At 50.2% G+C, this 18,091-nt stretch overlaps 1 protein-coding gene across 3 annotated transcripts in view; it reads right to left on the bottom strand.

Moving 5' to 3' along the window:
• Positions 1 to 18,091, bottom strand: part of Nipped-A (Transcription-associated protein Nipped-A) — a 287,463-nt gene that overhangs the window by 149,150 nt on the left and 120,222 nt on the right. For all 3 annotated transcript variants that reach the window (XM_084595462.1, XM_084595463.1, XM_084595464.1), the window contains exons 28-29: positions 3,929 to 4,574; positions 955 to 1,293 (exon numbers count right to left, since the gene is read on the bottom strand). In XM_084595462.1, coding sequence (XP_084451588.1) covers positions 955 to 1,293; positions 3,929 to 4,574 — 985 coding nt within the window. The remainder of the gene's footprint in view (positions 1 to 954; positions 1,294 to 3,928; positions 4,575 to 18,091) is intronic.

The following is an 18,091-nucleotide window of genomic DNA, read 5'->3' as shown; positions in this document are numbered from 1 at the left end:
TGGAGCCACCCTCTGCTGGCTTTGAAGTCGTCGCACCCAAGAATGCAAGCGAAGGTCAGGGCCTTCTGTTATAGAATGGCCCCGCTCAACGGCGTGTTTTTGGCACGCATATCCAAGAACCACGTGAAGAGGGCCTTTTCTATGTCGACGTAGCTTGCCACCTTTAATCTTTTCCGCTGCAGGCTTGAGCCACCCGCACTAACGACAGTCATAATGCTGTCTTTCAATTTAAGAATCGTAGACAGTGAACTCTGCGAAAGTCCATACCTTTCGGCAACAGTCTTCTTCTTTTCGCCATTCATTACTTCAGTGATGATCTTGGCTTTCATGTCCATAGACAAAACTTTTCTCTTGCGAGGAGCATTCACCTTGGACGCAAAACTCACTGCACGATGAACGGCGCCAAGTCGAAGAAACGCTGCTGCTGTTCGTAGGCTTCAGTCGAGCTCAACAACGCAATGCTCTTTGTCAGCCTCCTCAGGCCTCACATACGCGTATTTCCGGTTTGTGCTTTCACGTTCCAGTGGCGTCATGGCGTGACGAGTCTTGAAACTTCCGTGCCACGGGTTTTGTATGTGTACGACAGATGGTGCGGCTGTACGTTCTCGCAGATTCCCAAACTGCTGGCAAAATTGGCACGTAAAAGGGCAAATACAAAATGCGTTTTATCTCTCATTCGATTATGAAAGTCGCTCCTGGCACATGCATGCGATGCGCAAGGACTTCGTTACATCGAAAGTGCGGTACATAATTACTTTGTTAAGTCGTGAAAAAAAAAAACATGGTTTTCAATGGGAAAGTGATTGGGAAAAGAAAAAAATGTGTTACATCGCGAATTTCGTTACATTGCGGTTCGAGTGTATCCGGGTTCGACTGTACTAAGCAACCAACATAGGAGTAAGTACAATTACTGTATTTCTCTTTGAGGGTGCGATGATGAACGTGGCAAGGTACCTGGAAAGGGCTGCCGGCCTCCACCATGAGCTGCTGCTCGTGGCGAAGCACCAGCGTCACGAGGGGCTTGACAAAGGCAGGCCCCGCAGCGGGGATCTGAGGGAAGATGGCGATGATGGCCGCACACTGGCGCACCTCTGTGGCTCCAGGTCCCCGGTGTGGGGTGCGAGCGGCCACCTCCAACCAGCAGCCCAGGTGCTGGAGCAACTGGTCGCACAGCTTTTCGTTGAACGTGTGCGGGAACAGCTGGGTGAGGTAGCTCAGCCGCTGGATCACGCTCAGCGACAGCTGCCGGAAGTCCCCCAGCAGCATCAGCAGGGATCGGATAGCCTTGTGTACCTGCAACATGGCATGCAAACCATGTCACTCAAGACTGTCGAGCTACTGTCTCCAGAACTCTCGGCACCAAGAGCAGCCCAGCAGGACGGCCTTGTTGATGCCAAACACAAGATATTGTACTAGACAATCCGGCACTTTTGCGAACAAACAATATTCCAGGACACTTTACATGTTTGCAAAAGTTTGTGCACAGCGGCAAGTTAATGACTATACTGGCTTGCTCGGCCTCAAGAGGCTGAAGTTTGCCACTAAAAAGATTCTTCTTTATCTCCAGAGCAAACCAGCTAAGGAAACCCAGTATTGGAAGCAAGACACAAGACAAAAAAAGCAGCAGGAAAATGCAACACCACCAAAACTGCATGGTGCGGTAAGAAATGTTTTCGCTCATTTACCGTATATTGCCGCGTATAAGTCGACCTTTTTTTTTTAAATGTCCATCCAAAAGTTGGGGGGTGGACTCATAATTGGGGTCGACTTATATGCGGAGTCTTAAAGTCGGCTTATATGTGAGGTCAAAAGTAATTTCAACCGAGACGCAGATAATATCACGCCCCGTGCGCTCGTAATTTCATAAAAGTAGTCAGACACAATGCGAAAGCGGATCTGCTTTAAAAAGAAACTTGAATTTAATTGAGATATGCACCAAAGGTTTGCTTTAATACAATAGCAACTTGTTATCAACAAACCGTGGGCGTTCTACGAAAAAACGGCCAAAGCCGGGCGGGCTGGCAATGTTTGATACAAATGGGGCAGCTACAAATCCAACCCAATCCAAAACGACCACAAGCAACCGGTAACATGAGCAGAGAAGCATTTTCGAGTGTTGTGCAACATTGTGTGCATTTCGCCATTTCTTCTTGTCGCACCGCCTGAACTCTAGCCGACGTGACAGCTAACGGCGGTGTATGTGATTTTTGTCACTCGACGGACGCCTTGCAAAATGCCGCTGCAACCTCGGCAACAGTACAGTGCTGCTTTCAAGCGGCAAGTCTGCCTTTACGCCGAGTCAGAAAACAACGTCGAAACAGGGCGGAAGTTCAACGTCTCAGAAAAGTGCGTGAGAGGCTGGAGAAAACAAAGAAGTAAGCTTTTTGCGTGTGCTGCTACACGCCGTTCCTTTCATGGGTCGAAGTCCGAACAATACCCTGCCATTGAGGAGGCGGTTCGAGATTGGGTTCACGGCCAGAGAAGCAACAGCCTGCATGTTTGCTACAACGACATTGAAACAAAGGCGCGCGCTGTCGCGGAGGGGATGTGCATCCCGCATACCGAGTTTAAAGTGTCTAAGAAGTGGGTGACGAATTTCATAAAGAGGAACGGCCTAAGCCTGAGGCGACGAACGACCGTATGCCAACGGTTGCCCGAAGCCTACGAAGAAAAACAGAGCGCCTTTCTGCGCTATGTGAATGACCTGCAGGCAACACATTCATTCCTGCTTAGTCAAATAGGCAACGGTGACCAGACTCCAGTATGGTTTGATATGCCTAGCAATAGGACCATGTCCGCAAAAGGGGAGCATCAGGTTCGCCTGCTGACAACGGACAACACGCACAACTGTTTCACGGTCATGTTATGCTGTATGGCAGATGGGCACAAGTTGCCGCCATTCCTTTTGTTCAAGAGGAAAATGATCCCGATGAAGGAAAAGGTCCCGCCAAAAGTCATCGTGCGGATGAATGAGAAGGGATTTTTTAATGAAAAAATGGTCCTGGAATGGTTTCGTCTCGTGTGGTGCAGACGTCCGGGGGCACTGCTGAAGCCCCGCAGCATGCTCATCCTGGACTCTTTCCGCGGCCACATAACCGCCCGTGTGAAAAAAGCGGTAGCGGACGCGGGATGCGACCTGGTCATTATTCCAGGCGTATTGACACCTATTCTTCAGCCACTGGATGTGGCGCTGAACAAGCCATTCTAAGACCGCATCGGTGCATTCTACAAAGAGAGGCTCCAGCAAGAAAACCCAAAGACACCAACAGGGAGGCTGAAGCGAGCTTCTTTGGGCGAAGTGGCTCAATCGGTCAACGATGCCTGGCATAGACTACCAACAGAAATGGTCTCTGCGGAGTTCTCCACGTGCGGCATCTTGGCACAGCTTCCGACGACCAGCGGCAGCAGTGGCTCATAAGATGATCGCGACTGTCTTCACAAGCGACGACAGATGTCTTGTGAACGAATAAATGTTTCTTTATGACTAGGCCTTCTGAAATACTTTTTGGGCGAGCTAGAACGGCAGGGTGCGGCAGCATCGACCTAAATTCTCTAACTTTTTTTGCCCAAAGGGGGTCGGTCGCAAGTTGGGGGGTCGACTTATAATCGGAGTCGACTTATAATTGGCAATATACGGTACATTAATACTCCTGCCATGCAGACAAATTTAACACCATTCGCACACAAGCAAATTTAATGGTGTTAATTGGCATCTTTCACAAAGCAAATTACTTTCGTTACTTTCTGTGGCGAATCAGCGTGCAATTCTTAATTTTCAATTGCTATACTTGCTGTAGCCTTATTTTTACATCTGTTCAATTAAAACTAAAATATCACTCTTCACGCAATATTAATGATGCTCAGTCATGATATAACCTAGTAAAACACTCAGAAAAGGCAAGAAGGTGAAAAACGAAGCACTCCTCACCATTTCCATGTCAATGTTGCAGGCGGCCACGAAGTCCGACATACAGCGGAAGGCCGCCTCCTGTAGCTCCGGGTCACGGGCGTTGAGTGCCCGGTACAGCACGTGAAATACCCGCTCGCGGCAGGGAAGGTAGTGGCAGGTTGCCAGGGCGCGCAAGGCGGCACGCCGCAGAGAGACCAGCGCCGCAGGGCTGCAGCCCTTGTAGCAGGGCAGCTTAAGCAGGGCAGCATCCTCCGCCTCGCAGAGGCTCACCAGCTCAGTGAAGAAGGTCTTGTGCTCGGTGACGCTCACGTCCAGCGCGAACAGGCGCGGCTGAAGACTTGTGCAGAAAGTGTTGCCCTCCATGAGGCCGATCTGGGCGTTGAGTGGCTGGTGACGCAGAAGGTGCTTTTTGGGGGGCACCATGTCAGCGAGGACCTCGCGGTGCGGTTCCATCAGTGCCGCCACCGACTGCCCAGAGACCGTGGCCAGCGCCTCGAGCGATCGCATGGCCTGCTGGCGCACGCAGGTGTTGGGCGATGTCACCTGGCGCACCAGCTCCAGGGAGATCTCTTGTAGGGACTTGTGCTGCGCTGCGCGCAGGTCGTCCGGGGCGTCTGCAGGCAGTGGGGCACCGCACAGTGCCAGCATCTTCTCCAGGTTGGTCCTGCGGGTGTCCCCACGTAAGGAGCAGCCCCAGCGACACTGCTGGCCAGCGTCATGACCAAATAGGCTCACATTTGTAGTTCCAAATGTGTAGTCTCAGTATTACGTATTTTCTCACAAAATTTAAGCATGCTTAATGTATTACCCAGGTTAAAGGGAGACCTGGGTCTTTAACCACAAAAAAAATCGCTTTTCTCAAACATTTATTTTGGAATCTGAAGAACCAATTTCAGATTAGTATGGTCCCCCGAATAGTATTTATTGCGTTATTAGATTTTGAAGAAAGTAACGTGATAATTTTCGCTCATAAAAAGGACTCAAGATTGATCGAATTCAACCTCGCGCCCTGCGGCAACGGCGCAGCGGAGCGCGGCCATTTTGGTATCATTCAAAACCTGCACTGCTGCACTCTTCTACTTTCTGCTTCTAGTGAGGGATGGTTCTCAATCTGGCAACTGTGAAGCTAGACCACTGCAAAAAAAAAATACTAAAATCTGGCACACCGTGGGGCAAATCCTGCCTCCCGATTGGACGCCGGGAAGCATAGTCTGCTGCACAAAAGAGCGTATTCCGCCATTCTGCCTTGCTACTGAATTTCTCCGCCGCAATACCTGGTTGAAAAAGGAAGCTTCAAACGGCTCATGCCTTCAGTAAAAATAAAAAACGGCGGCCTCGGACGTGCAAGGAGCCACAGAAACTGCCAGCACCGTCAACGACTAGCCAAATGAGCCAGTGCAGTGTGCGTACAGAAGGATCGGTGACATGTGCTGTGCTAGCATCCATCGTCGCACCCAAGAGTGTGCACATCGACATGAGACTTCTTTCCAAAGCCGAAAAATTTGCAATTCATCTCCAAGCGCAAGATCAGCGAAGACTTCCTTGGATGTCCGCTAGCCACCACAAGCAATCTCGGTTGGAAAGAATTGGAAGAAGCGTCAAGAAGTGAGATGGTGTTAATCGCGCCAAGCCTCCCAGCCTTGAACGAGGTGCTCGAACATGTGCTACAGATGCTGAAAACTTCGAACGATTGAAAATAAAATGAGAGTTCTGATTGTGATTATGTACCTTGAGTCTTCTATCATAAGATCCATTGAAATCTAAGCTTCAATTACAATAAATAAATTCTGAGCTTGTTTTGAAACTTTTCTTGCTTCCTCAAAATGGGACATTTGACTACTGCACGTACTGTTGCCTATGATATATTTCCAGATGTAGCGCTGACACATGAACAATTACTGTTGCATTTTAAAGCAGATAAATTGCTCTGTGCAATAAGATCTAAACAACCTAAAATTTCCTCTTACAAATTCAAGTATACTGTTAGAATTTTGAATTGAAGCTTTTCACACTTTAATGTGTGTACAGTCAAACCCATTTATAACAACATTAAAGTGCCATGGAAATGTTGTAACCGGTAATTGTTTTAACCGGGATAGGTGGAAAAAAACAAACAAAGTATTATAAACTATACATTTAGTGAGGACAAGGCAGCACACAATTTTTATTTCGTAGTGGGAAGAAACCTGTAATCCATAAGCGTTGTCTGTCTCCCGGCAATGTGGCCGACATCTTTCTGCAGGGCATCCAACTGCTAAATATACAGTCGAACCCGGATATATCGAACTCGAAGGGAATCGTGACATAGTTCGATATATCGATAATTCGATATACAGAAATCTACTTGTGACGGCACTTACGATGTGAAAAAATGATATCGTATTTGTCGCGTAATCACCCACACACAAAATGAACCCACCCTCCACTTTTGCACCCGAGAATATATATATATATATAAAAAAAGAAATGCGTTAAGGCCAGCTCGCTCACATGCAAGCGACTGAGCGACGAGCGGCAGCGACAGAGCAAAAATTTTCAAACTTGTTGGAACTGCGTCCCTCTCGCTGCTCGCTCGAGCCACCGCAGTAGCTCAAAACAAGGTTTCTGTGTCGCCGCGGCGGCAGAAATCGCAAGCATTTTCGCTTGCATGTCAACGGCGCGCGTCAGTCCGTTTTAGTCGTCTCATCCACAGCTCATTGGCAGCGTGCCAAGATGCTGCGCAGCGATAACGTCAGGGCTCGTTGATCTTTTGATAGCTCCTGCGGTGGCGGGGAGCGAACTTGGCGGAGTGCCCGTGATGGCTTGACTGCACAAGCTTGGTTCGATTTATCACGCCGTGCTTGGGGTGGCCATCATGATCGCAGCAGCTGACCGCGTGCTTTCGCTGATTTATACCATGCATGGATAAACAATAAAAAAAAAAAAATAAAATGGTTGGTTGGTTGGTTTGTGGGGTTTAACGTCCCAAAGCAACTCAGGCTATGAGAGACGCCGTAGTGGAGGACTCCGGAGGAATCCCCGCAAAAAAAAAAAAAAAACCCTGCCGCTTCTTAGCGTCCGCAGCCGCCATATCTTACACTACGCCGCGCGTACAGCACAACAATAAGTAAGGATGACTCTCGCAAAAACAAAAAAAAAAAACAGAGAGCTGCCACTTCTTAACATCCGCAGGCACCATAACCACGTCCGCCGCCGCGCCGCCGCACGCAGAGGGTTCGCAACACACGCTGGAGAAAGCATCCAACGTCTGTCTGAAAACGGGTTGAGCTGGCTTGGCGCATGCGTTGCGCGTGCTGAAGGAGAGAGATAGCTCGGCAAAAGAATGGGCACACCCAAGCACATGGCTTGCAAACGTCGTGTTGGCGCGCGGGAAAAGACAACTGCAGATGCACGCGCCTTTGGGGAATGGACGCGGCGCTGCCCAGACCATCTGTCACCGAACTGTCCCCTCTCATTCCTTCCGCGCGTGGCTTGAAAATGTCACGCGGCAAACAGCCAAGGGTGATGCGGTCTTTGGGGAAGGCACACTTTCCAGTGCGTGGTGCGGAGTTCGATATATGACCGGTGAAATTCGGTTCGATATATGACGTGGCTTTCCTATACTTTTACATGGGATATTCAAGGGGATATTTCGTGAGTTCGGTACAGTCGAACCCGGTTATATCGAGCCCGGATATATCGAATTTTGGTTATATCGAACTCACGAAATATCCCCTTGAATATCCCATGTAAAAGCATAGGAAAGCCGCGTCATATATCGAACTCAATTTCACCGGTCGATCGATATATATCGAACTCCGCACCAGGCACTGGAAAGTGTGCCTTCCCCAAAGATGATCGCATCACCCTTGGCCGTTTACCGCGTGATGTTTTCAAGCCACGCGCGGAAGGAATGAGAGGGGACAGCTAGTCCTGGACAGCACCGCGCCCATTCCTCTAAGGCGCTTGCATCTGCAGTTATCGTTTCCCGCGCGCCAACACATGACGTTTGCAAGCCATGTGCGTGGGTCTGTCCATTCTTTTGCCAAGATATCTCTCTCCTTCAGCACGCTCTACGCATGCGCCAAGCCAGCTCAGCCCGTTTTCAGACAGACGTCGGACGCTTTCTCCAGCGTGCGCAGCGAACCCTCTGCCCACGGTGGCTGACGTGGCTATGGCGTCTGAACGATAAGAAGCGGCAGCTCTCTCTGTTTTGTTTTTTTTTTTTTCTTTTTTTTTGCGAGAGTCATCCTTTCTTATCGTTGTGCTGTACGCGCGACGTAGCTAAGATATGGCAGCTGCGGACGTTAAGAAGCGGCAGGCTTTTTTTTTTTTGGCGGGAGCCGTTTATCTTTGCATGTATGAATCAACGGAAGCACGCGGTCTGCTGCTGCGATCATGACACCTGCTCCAAGCGCGGCGTGATAAATCGAACCAGGCTTGTGCAATCAAGCCATCACGGGCACTCTGCCAAGTTCGCTCCCCGCCACAGGAGGAGCTATAAAAAGATAAAAGCGCCCTGTTATCGCTGTGCAGAATCTTGGCACGCTGCCAAGAAATGAGCTGTGGATGCGACGACCGAAACGGAGTGACGCATGCTATCCACATGCAAGCGAAAACGCTCGCGATTTCTGCCGCAGCGACACAGAAGTCATGTATTGAGCTGTCGTGGTGGCTCGAGCGGCAAGAGGGACGCAGTTCCAACAAGTTTGAAATTTTTCGCTCTGTCGCTGCCGCTCGTTGCTGAGATCGCTCAATCGCTTGCATGTGAGCGAGCTGGTCTTAATGCATTTTTTTTTTCAAATTCTCGGGTGCAAAAGTGAAGGGTGAGTTCATTATGAGAGTGGGTTGATTACGCGACACATATGGTATCGTTTTTTGGCATTGTAAGCGCCGTCACAAGCCGATTTTTGTATATCGAATTATCGACATATCAAACTATTTCGCGATCCCCTTCGAGTTCGATATATCAGAGTTCGACTGTATAACCAAAATTCTATATATCCGGGTACGATATTGTTACTTAGCTGTTACTTATTGTTGTTACTTAGCGTTCACCATCCCCGCAAGCACGACGTTCGCGTTCTCCTCTTCCTCGCCGCAATTCGCCACCGTCATATTCTGGCCACGTACTGGAAAACTAGCCAATGCAGCTCCCGGAGGTGACGCTGCATTTATGACCCGGACTAAAAAACCTCTGTTGACCCCTGCCCTACAAAATAACCGTATCGACGTCCTTGTGGATGGAGTTCCCGTTTCTGCTCTAATTGATACAGGTGCCCAACTGTCCGTTCTCAGCTCCTCATTTCGCCGTCGCCTCAAGAAAGTCCTTACGCCAGCCGTCTCATCCACAGTTCGCGTCGCCAATGGCAGCCCTGCTGCCGTGGTTGGCATGTGTACGGCGCGAGTTACAATTGCTGACCATCATGCCCCAGTGTTGTTCACCGTCCTACATGAATGCCCCCACAACGTTATCCTTGGCATTGATTTCTTAACAGCCCACTCTGCCCTTATTGACTGCTCTAGCGGCCTACTTCGCTTGGACCTTCCGCTCTGCTCTGAAGACCCCTCCTGCTCATCCCGACTTCGATCAGCACAGTTTAGCCACCTTCCTCCTGAAACTGTCGTTTACATCCCTATGTCGCCATTTCCACCCATCCCAGATGGCGAATGTCCCATTACTGATGTCATGCTGCAGCGGCACGTCACCCTTCCTCATCTAATTGTGCACATCTCCCAGGACCGCACCACTCTCCCAGTCCTTAACTTCAGCTTTTCAACTCAAGTACTGCCCGAGGGAATTTCATTAGCTTCGCTGTCACCGATGACCGATTGTGCCATTTCAGCTCTGTCTACAGATCATACAACTGCCGTCCCTGCCAACACCCCCTCGTCGTCCACATCGCGCCCTGATCCGCTTAACAGCATGATATCAGCTGATCTGCAACCTGAATTCGCCGCCGATTTACACAAGCTTTTGTTTACCTACAGTGACCTTTTTGACTTCGGCACCCGCCCATGGGGTCAAACGACAGCTGTAACCCACCGCATTGACACCGGGGACGCCAGTCCTATCCACAGGCGGCCCTATCGTGTTTCGCTTGCCGAGCGACGAGTCATTCAAACGGAGGTCGAAAAGATGTTAACGAACGACATAATCGAGCCTTCCAGTAGCCCCTGGGCATCCCCTGTCGTGTTGGTCAAGAAGAAGGATAACAGTTGGAGATTCTGCGTTAACTACCGTCATTTGAATAAGATAACCAAAAAAGATGTATATCCTCTTCCGCGCATCGACGACGCGCTTGATAGTTTGCACGGAGCCAGCTACTTTTCATCCATCGACCTTCGTTCCGGCTACTGGCAGATTTCTGTCGACAAGAGAGACCGTGAAAAGACAGCGTTCATCACCCCTGACGGCCTCTATCAATTTAAAGTCATGCCTTTTGGCCTATGTAACGCCCCTGCAACTTTCGAACGGATGATGGACTCATTGCTGCGCGGCTTCAAGTGGACGACTTGCCTTTGTTACTTAGACGACGTCATTGTTTTCTCGTCCACATTTGACAGCCACCTCTCTCACCTTTCTACCATTCTCGAGCTATTCCGCCGCGCAGGCCTTCAACTCAACTCAAAGAAATGCAGTTTCGGCCATCGGGAAATCAAAGTGCTTGGTCACTTGGTTAATGCTTCCGGTGTTCAGCCTGACCCTGACACGATACGTGCCGTCAAAGATTTTCCCACTCCGCGTTCATCCAGCGATGTCCGAGGCTTCATTGGCCTATGTTCCTATTTCCGACGATTCGTCCCGAACTTCGCAGTCCTTGCTCGTCCGCTCACCCAACCCCTCAAGAAAGACGTTTCATTTTATTGGGAGCCAGAACAAGTTGCAGCTTTCTCAGAGCTTATTGCTGCTCTAACTGCTCCATCAGTCTTGGCCCACTTCAACCCTTTGGCCAATACTGAACTCCGTACCGACGCAAGTGGCCAAGGAATAGGAGCTATTCTCGCTCAGCAACAACACGGCCGTACAAGGGTGATTGCGTATGCCAGCCGCCTCCTCTCAACACCCGAACAAAATTATTCTATTACAGAGCGAGAGTGCCTGGCGCTTGTCTGGGCTATTACGAAATTCCGCCCTTATTTGTTTGGCCACCATTTTACTGTGATAACAGACCATCATGCCTTGTGCTGGCTTTCCTCTCTCAAAGATCCTACTGGCCGTTTGGGGCGCTGGGCGCTACGATTACAAGAATACACCTTTTCAGTCGTCTACAAGTCCGGCCGGCTTCACCAAGATGCAGACTGTTTGTCACGTCATCCCGTCGACTCCCCTAGTCCTACAGACTCTGACGATGATGCATATGTCTTATCTGTCTCCGCCTTTACCAACATTGCCAAGGAACAGCACCTAGATCCTTCTCTGCATTCCATTATCCTCCGTCTTACCGCCGACCGCCCTGACCTCTCGCCTTATTTGTGCTCCACGAGAACACCCTATACCGACGTAATATGCGACCAGATGGCACAGTCCTTTTGCTCGTCGTTCCACAACACCTGCGTTCCACCATCCTTGAACAGTTCCATGATGCTCCCACGGCTGGCCACTTGGGTGTCTCTCGCACATATGACAGCCTGCGCCGACGTTTCTACTGGCCGGGGCTCTACCGCTCTGTCCAGCACTACACTGCCGCGTGTGAACTGTGTCAGCGTCGGAAGAAGCCCACAATTTTGCCTTCAGGTCATATGCAGCCGATACCCATACCAACTGACCCATTTTCCCGTATAGGCGTTGACCTCCTTGGCCCCTTTCCAGTTTCCACCTCGGGAAACAAATGGATTGCCGTCGCCACCGATTACGCTACTCGGTACGCTATTACCCGAGCCATCCCGACCAGCTGCGCCACAGACGTCGCTGACTTCCTTCTAGAAAACGTAATTCTTCATCATGGTGCTCCTCGCGAACTATTAACTGACCGTGGCCGCTGTTTCCTGTCGCGAGTGGTTGACGAAATTCTCCGTTCGTGTTCCGTCCGCCACAAATTCACCACCGCATATCACCCCCAGACCAACGGCCTCACGGAACGTCTAAACCGTACCCTCACAGACATGCTGGCCATGTATGTGTCTGACGACCATCGAGATTGGGACGTTCATCTCCCCTTTGTCACATTCACCTACAATTCACCTGTCCATTCTACCGCTGGATACTCCCCATTTTATTTATTATTTGGCCGACACCCGTTACTACCCTTCGACACCTCTCTACCCGCGGCAGACGCCACCAGTACTTACACCAGTGATGCCGTCACCCGCGCTCATGATGCCCGCCGGATAGCTCATGCCAGGCTCTCTGCATCCCAAGACTCTCAAAAGATCCGGTACGACAGCCGCCACCGTATTGTCCACTATACTCCTGGATCTCTCGTTTTGCTGTGGCTCCCGTGCCGTCGAGTGGGCTTGTGTGAAAAACTTTTGCCCCGTGTTTTGCGCTCCGTGACCAACGCCACCTACAAAGTTGAATCTGTGGTTCCGAAGTCCACGTCCACAGCTCCAACCTCCGAAATAGTGCATGTGTCCCGTCTAAAGCCCTATCATCAACGTTCTATTTCGTTAACATAGATCGCACCGGGACTGTGCTTTTCCCGCGGGGGGTAGTGTTACTTAGCTGTATTCGCTGTTCGTGATGAGGATGAAGAAGTGCAACAGACTCCGAGAAGACGACGACACTGCGTGTTGTGAAAACGGTGCCCTCATCAACGTTAGTTGTGCGGACAGCTTTGGGACTGTAAATCTTCCACGTAACAATATAACCGGGTTCGACTGTAGTGCAGTAGAATGTTCTTAGCAAAAACAAAGTCCAGCAGGGAGCCGATCATTCACAAAGCTGTCTGGTGAGATGCAATCTGCACAGGTCCCAGTTCGTCGTCGTCGCTACTGTCACCGTCATCCACACCAGTAACTGCTGTTATGACAGCCTCATTTGTCGGCTCATCTGTCGCGACTGTATCATCATGCAAAAGTCCCTCAAGTCCTGACGAATCGCCACCACTACCACTCACTATGGACCAAAGTTCGGTCATCGCTGTGTCGGCAGGAGCTTCGAGACCTTCTGCGTCTGCGGTAGCCCGTGCTGGTTGGTGTTCTCGGACATAAATGGCGAGGTTCAGCGCGAGCCTGCTCAAAACACGTCGGCAATATGGTTTTTTGAAGTGCATCCATAGGCCGCAAGCCTGCAGTATTAGGTGCGAGAATAAAAACTTCCACAAGCGAGAGCTTCTGAGCTGTTTGGTGTGCAGTGCAATTGTCGAGCACCAATGCTACCTTCCTGCCTTCGCACCGCATCCCTTGATCAACTTCGACCAGCTACTCGCGGAAAAGTTTGCATCTCATCCATGCTTTCCCGTCATGACAGTAGCGACCCGGGATCCTTGCGGTACCACGAAAACAGCGGGGATTCTTGGATTGCCCTATGACAAAGGCGGGGCACTTGTCACTGCCATCCACGTTGGCACACAAAAAAACGGTCATGCGCAATTTGCTTTGCCTGCTGCCCTTACAGGGATCGCCTTTGACAGCGTGCGTCTTTGCATTAGCATTTGGAAAAACAGCCCAGTCTTGTCCTCATTGTACAGGCCTCAGTGCGCGTATGCTTCTTAGATGCAGGGCAGTATTTCCCCAAGCCACTTCTGCCTAGTGTCTACATCGAGCGATCCTGCCTGGCCCATGACAGCCTTGTAGACAATGATTCCACGTCTCTCCTTGAACCGTTGAATCCAACCACGACCAGGCTGGAAATCGGTGTTGCGCAGGAGGTATGCAAAGTGTTTCGCCTTCTCCACTAAATTCAGGCCACTAATCGGCAAGCTTGCTGCATGGGCGTTGAACCACTGGTAGAGCGCCTGTTCTACGTCTTAGTAGGCCCTGTGTCGAACCCTTTTTCGGGCATCGTCCATTGCATGGGTAGCATTGGCATCGCTTTCGTTCTCAATTTTGAGTGCGTTGCGGATGATTGTCAATACTGTCGGTTAAGTCAGGCTGTACTTGCGCACCAAGTTGCACACTTTTACGCCGTCCTTGTGCTCGCATACAATGTTCTGCTAAACTTCTAGCGGTATTGCTGTAGGCTTCCTCTTCTGCGCCGGTTGTGCGTGCTTCCGGAAGAAGGATCCTCCATCTCTGTTCACAGAAAATGCAGGGCCAACAAGATTGTGGCAACGATAATGGCCCGCTAGGAGAACCATGCTAGAAAGGCATGTGCACAAACGCTGCTGCATGCCTGCCACAAAACAAGTGCAACCGTGAAGGGGGGCCTGGACAAAGCAAATAGGAGAGGATAGTGCAGTGTGTCATGGTCAGCGCACCCTCAAGATGGACTGCTCCACCATGCAGAGGCAGAGAGGACGCGAATTACCCAGGCCACGGGCGGTCCCGAGGGGAAGCGCTCAAAGCTCTCGCTCAGAATGGCCGTGCCTAGCAGCACCTTACGCATTCCCTTCTCCACGTGAGGAAGTGCTCTGTCCTCCCCCACATCTCCGAGCCATGCAAGCTTCCCCGGTGCACCCGACCTACACATTGCCTCGAAGCGCTCTGTGCCGATGTTTTTTTTAGTGTCACTGCACCGGCGTTGTTGGTGTTTCTGCATACGTGCGCGCTTTTGTGGTTGCCACGTTTCCGTGTTTTTGCTGACTTTCGTGGCCATATCCGACTATATAACCGATGATATTATAAATCCATTGTAATAAGCAGTTTATTTTACCATAGAACACATGGCAAACATGACAGTGCAGTGGCTGCCTATTGTTATAACCGATATAGTCGACGACAGATTTTTCGGACACCCTATTTTTCAGACATGCTTGAGTATTCGGACTTTTTCCCAGTACCAGGATATACAGTGAAAGCTTGTTAATTCAAACCTCGATAATTCGAACTTTCGGATAATTCGAACTACACTGCTTGGTCCGGCCAAGCTCCATAGAGATCTGCGTATAAAGAAGCCCTTTAATTCGAACGCAAGTCGGTTTCGCTACTGATAATTCGAACTACGCGCTACCGTGTCTGGGAGGCTTTGGCGCACATCACTTGGCAGAAAAAAAGAAGTAAAGACGCACCTCCGCGATAGGAACGCATAATTAGAGGCTGCGCACGTGCAAAATGGGGACAGAAGATGGAACCAGGTAAAACCATGGAAGAGTGGGTAAAATTTAGATGGCGCCATGACCAGCGCGGCGGTCGGCGGCGTTGGAGGGAAGGGACGGCGGCCGCGGCAAGGTCAATGCATGGCCGCTGCGGCAGCTGCCTGCTCTCTCTTCTGCGCAACCTCCGTAGCTCGCATCTAAATACTCTTAATTCCAGCCCTGTTAATTTGGAAATACCGATGAGTACTGTCAGCGCAGTCCCAGCAGACACCCATGAAAGGCTGTAATCTCGGACCGCAACTCCTCTATGTCGGACGGGCACTATGGAACAAGCTTTTTTTTTTTTTTTTTTCTTTTGCGACAGCCATCCATCCTTCCACCCATAGCATCGTTCGCTTCAAAAGCCGCTTGCTGCTATCCCAGTAGACGGTGCCCGCGCCTGCCCCAGTTGCTCATAACATGATAAAGGGAACATACTCAAAAGGAGGCTTGCACAACCAGACAAGACCAAGTTCGCTCCCCCCCCCTTCCCCCCCCCTCTGCTGGAGCTAAAGTCAAAAGGTAAACACGCGGTTATCGCTGCGCAGCATCTTGGCGCACTGCCAAGAGATGTGTTGTGGACCGTGACGACGGTGAAAACAGAGGGACCCGCTAACGACTGACGCTTTTTTTTTTTAGATTCATAGGCACAAATCAGGGCTGGGTGAGTTCATTATGCGAGTGAGTTTGTTATGCAATTCCATAGGTACATTTATCGTAATACAAATGGTTCTTGTCAGTTTTTTCGAGGCCATTCGATAATTCGAACATCGGATAATTAGAACTTTTTTCCCGGTTCCATGAAGTTCGAATTAACGAGCTTTTACTGTACCTCATAAACTCAATGTATTAAACGGCTCAAAATTTCGGACACTGTAGGGAGGGCTGTTTGATTTTTCGAACTTTTCAAGAGTCAGCCAGGCCAACTGCTGCGTCGCCGCCATCTTGTTTGTTTCCTCCTGTAGCCTCGAAACCAGTGGCGTCAGTGCCGTTCTTCAGCTGGATCGAGGCTGAATGCCTGTTCATCTGTTTTTGTGCGCTTCCCATGATTTGCCGAGCTTAGTGAATAAGCCTAGCCGTGGTCATGCTGCAGAAACGGGAAAACCACATTCTGTCACTACTTCAGCTTGCGCTTGACTCTCGGCTTCAATGCTTCAAGGAACTTTTTCCAATTTTTTGCGTGCATGCGGCAGCGAGGAAGCACTCGCAGTGTTGGTGTGACGACCGCATTGATGACCTTCGCACTGCAGGCGTCGAAATTTCCTCGACCGTCTTGTTTCCGGATTTTGCGGGCGTGGACAGCGAGTTGGAACTGTGTACTGAGCTGACAGATCACGATATCATTTCCCAAGTGCTTGCGGAGTCTGAGATTGATGACGAGGACGACCCGCCAGTCGACACAAGCTGAGTTGCGACCGTTTACATAAGCAAACGGTGCAACTCTTTCGTCAGCTTACAGTGACACAACAACTCTCGCTGAAATTGAGGCAGACCTGTTAGCATGGAAGTGGACCATGGTACAAAAGAACATTCGAGACTTTTTCCGGCCTCAAACGTAAGCAGTAAATGGCCTTTTCGGGTAAAATTTGGACTTGTTTTTTTCGGAATGCCCAATTTTTCGGACATTTTTGCGGTCCCTTGAGGATCCGAAAAATCGGCCGGTGACTGTACAGTGAAAGCTCGTTAATTCACAACTCGTTAATTCGAAATTTTGGATAATTTGAAATAGTCATCGTGGTCCGGTCCGCAGTGCATAGAAGTCTATGCGCGTAACAGCTCGTTAATTCACTCAAAAATTGGCGCCGCCACCCATAATTCGAACTGTGCGCCTCCAAGCGGCGCTGTTAAAAACCATCGTTGGAAGCTTTCACGGCAGAACAATAGATGGCACAACCATCGGGGCGCCGCTAGGGTGCTGGAACAAGTTCTAAACAGTCTTTCTTGGCGCGACTCCTTCGAGGAACGACGTTTTAGTGTTATCGACCACGGTTTCGTGTTGCATTTCGTGAGCCCTCGTTTTGCACGCCGCTTGTTGTGAGCTTGTGTCCGCGAGATGTGTTCGCGTGGGAAATACTGTGCCAGGACGGTGAAGGAGAAAGTGGCTATTTTACGCGAGGTGGATGAACGGAAGGCCAGCAAAGTGGAAATCGCGAAAAAGCACGGGATTCCACCAAGCACGTTGTCGACGTACGTCCGAAAAAGGAAGGCCATCGAGGATGCCTATGAAGCCGAAGATTTCGCCAGCAACAGAAAAAGGCTTTGGTTAGCCAAGTATCCGGAAATTGAGACCGCTGTGATCACGTGGGTGAAAGAAATGAGAAGCGCTGACATTCCACTGAGCGGCCCAATTATCATGGCGAAGGCGGCCGATTTCGCCCTGCGCTTGAATGTGGAAGATTTTGTCGCCTCCGAAGGATGGTTTCACCGCTTTAGAGACAGACATAATCTTGTCTTCCGGGTGTTGTCTGGAGAAGCCAAAGAAGTGGATGCAGAAACTTGTGCCACGTGGCGAAGCGGTGCTCTGCAGCAGTACTTAGAAAGCTACTCGGCACATGATATATTCAATGCTGATGAGACGGCTTTGTTTTATAAGCTCCAGCCCGACAGAACAGTAACATTTAAAGGGGACAGCTGCACTGGCGGCAAGCGAAGCAAAGAGCGGATTACTGTTCTGGTCGCCGCTAATATGACCGGGACGGAGAAGGTCCCTCTTTTTGTTGTCGGCAAGGCACATAAGCCTGGATGTTTCAAGAACATTAGGACGCTGCCGACGGAATACTCCGCCAACAGCAAGGCGTGGATGACGGGCGAATTGTTTAAAAAATGGCTCTTGAAATTCGATCAGAGGATGGAGCTAGGGAAGCGTCAAGTTCTCCTCATTGTGGATAACTGCTCGGCACACAAAGTCGACGCCGAGCTGAAAGCCACAAGGCTCGTCTTTTTACCCGCCAACACGACTGCGGCCTTGCAGCCGATGGATCAGGGGGTGATCAGAAACATCAAATGTTTCTATAGGCGCCACATG

This window comes from Amblyomma maculatum, chromosome 2 (assembly GCF_055883805.1).
Source record: "Amblyomma maculatum isolate TAMU_Amacu chromosome 2, ASM5588380v1, whole genome shotgun sequence".
Lineage (NCBI taxonomy): Eukaryota > Metazoa > Arthropoda > Arachnida > Ixodida > Ixodidae > Amblyomma > Amblyomma maculatum.
The sequence above is the reverse complement of the archived record's forward strand: the minus strand, read 5'-3'. Positions and strand labels throughout refer to the sequence as shown.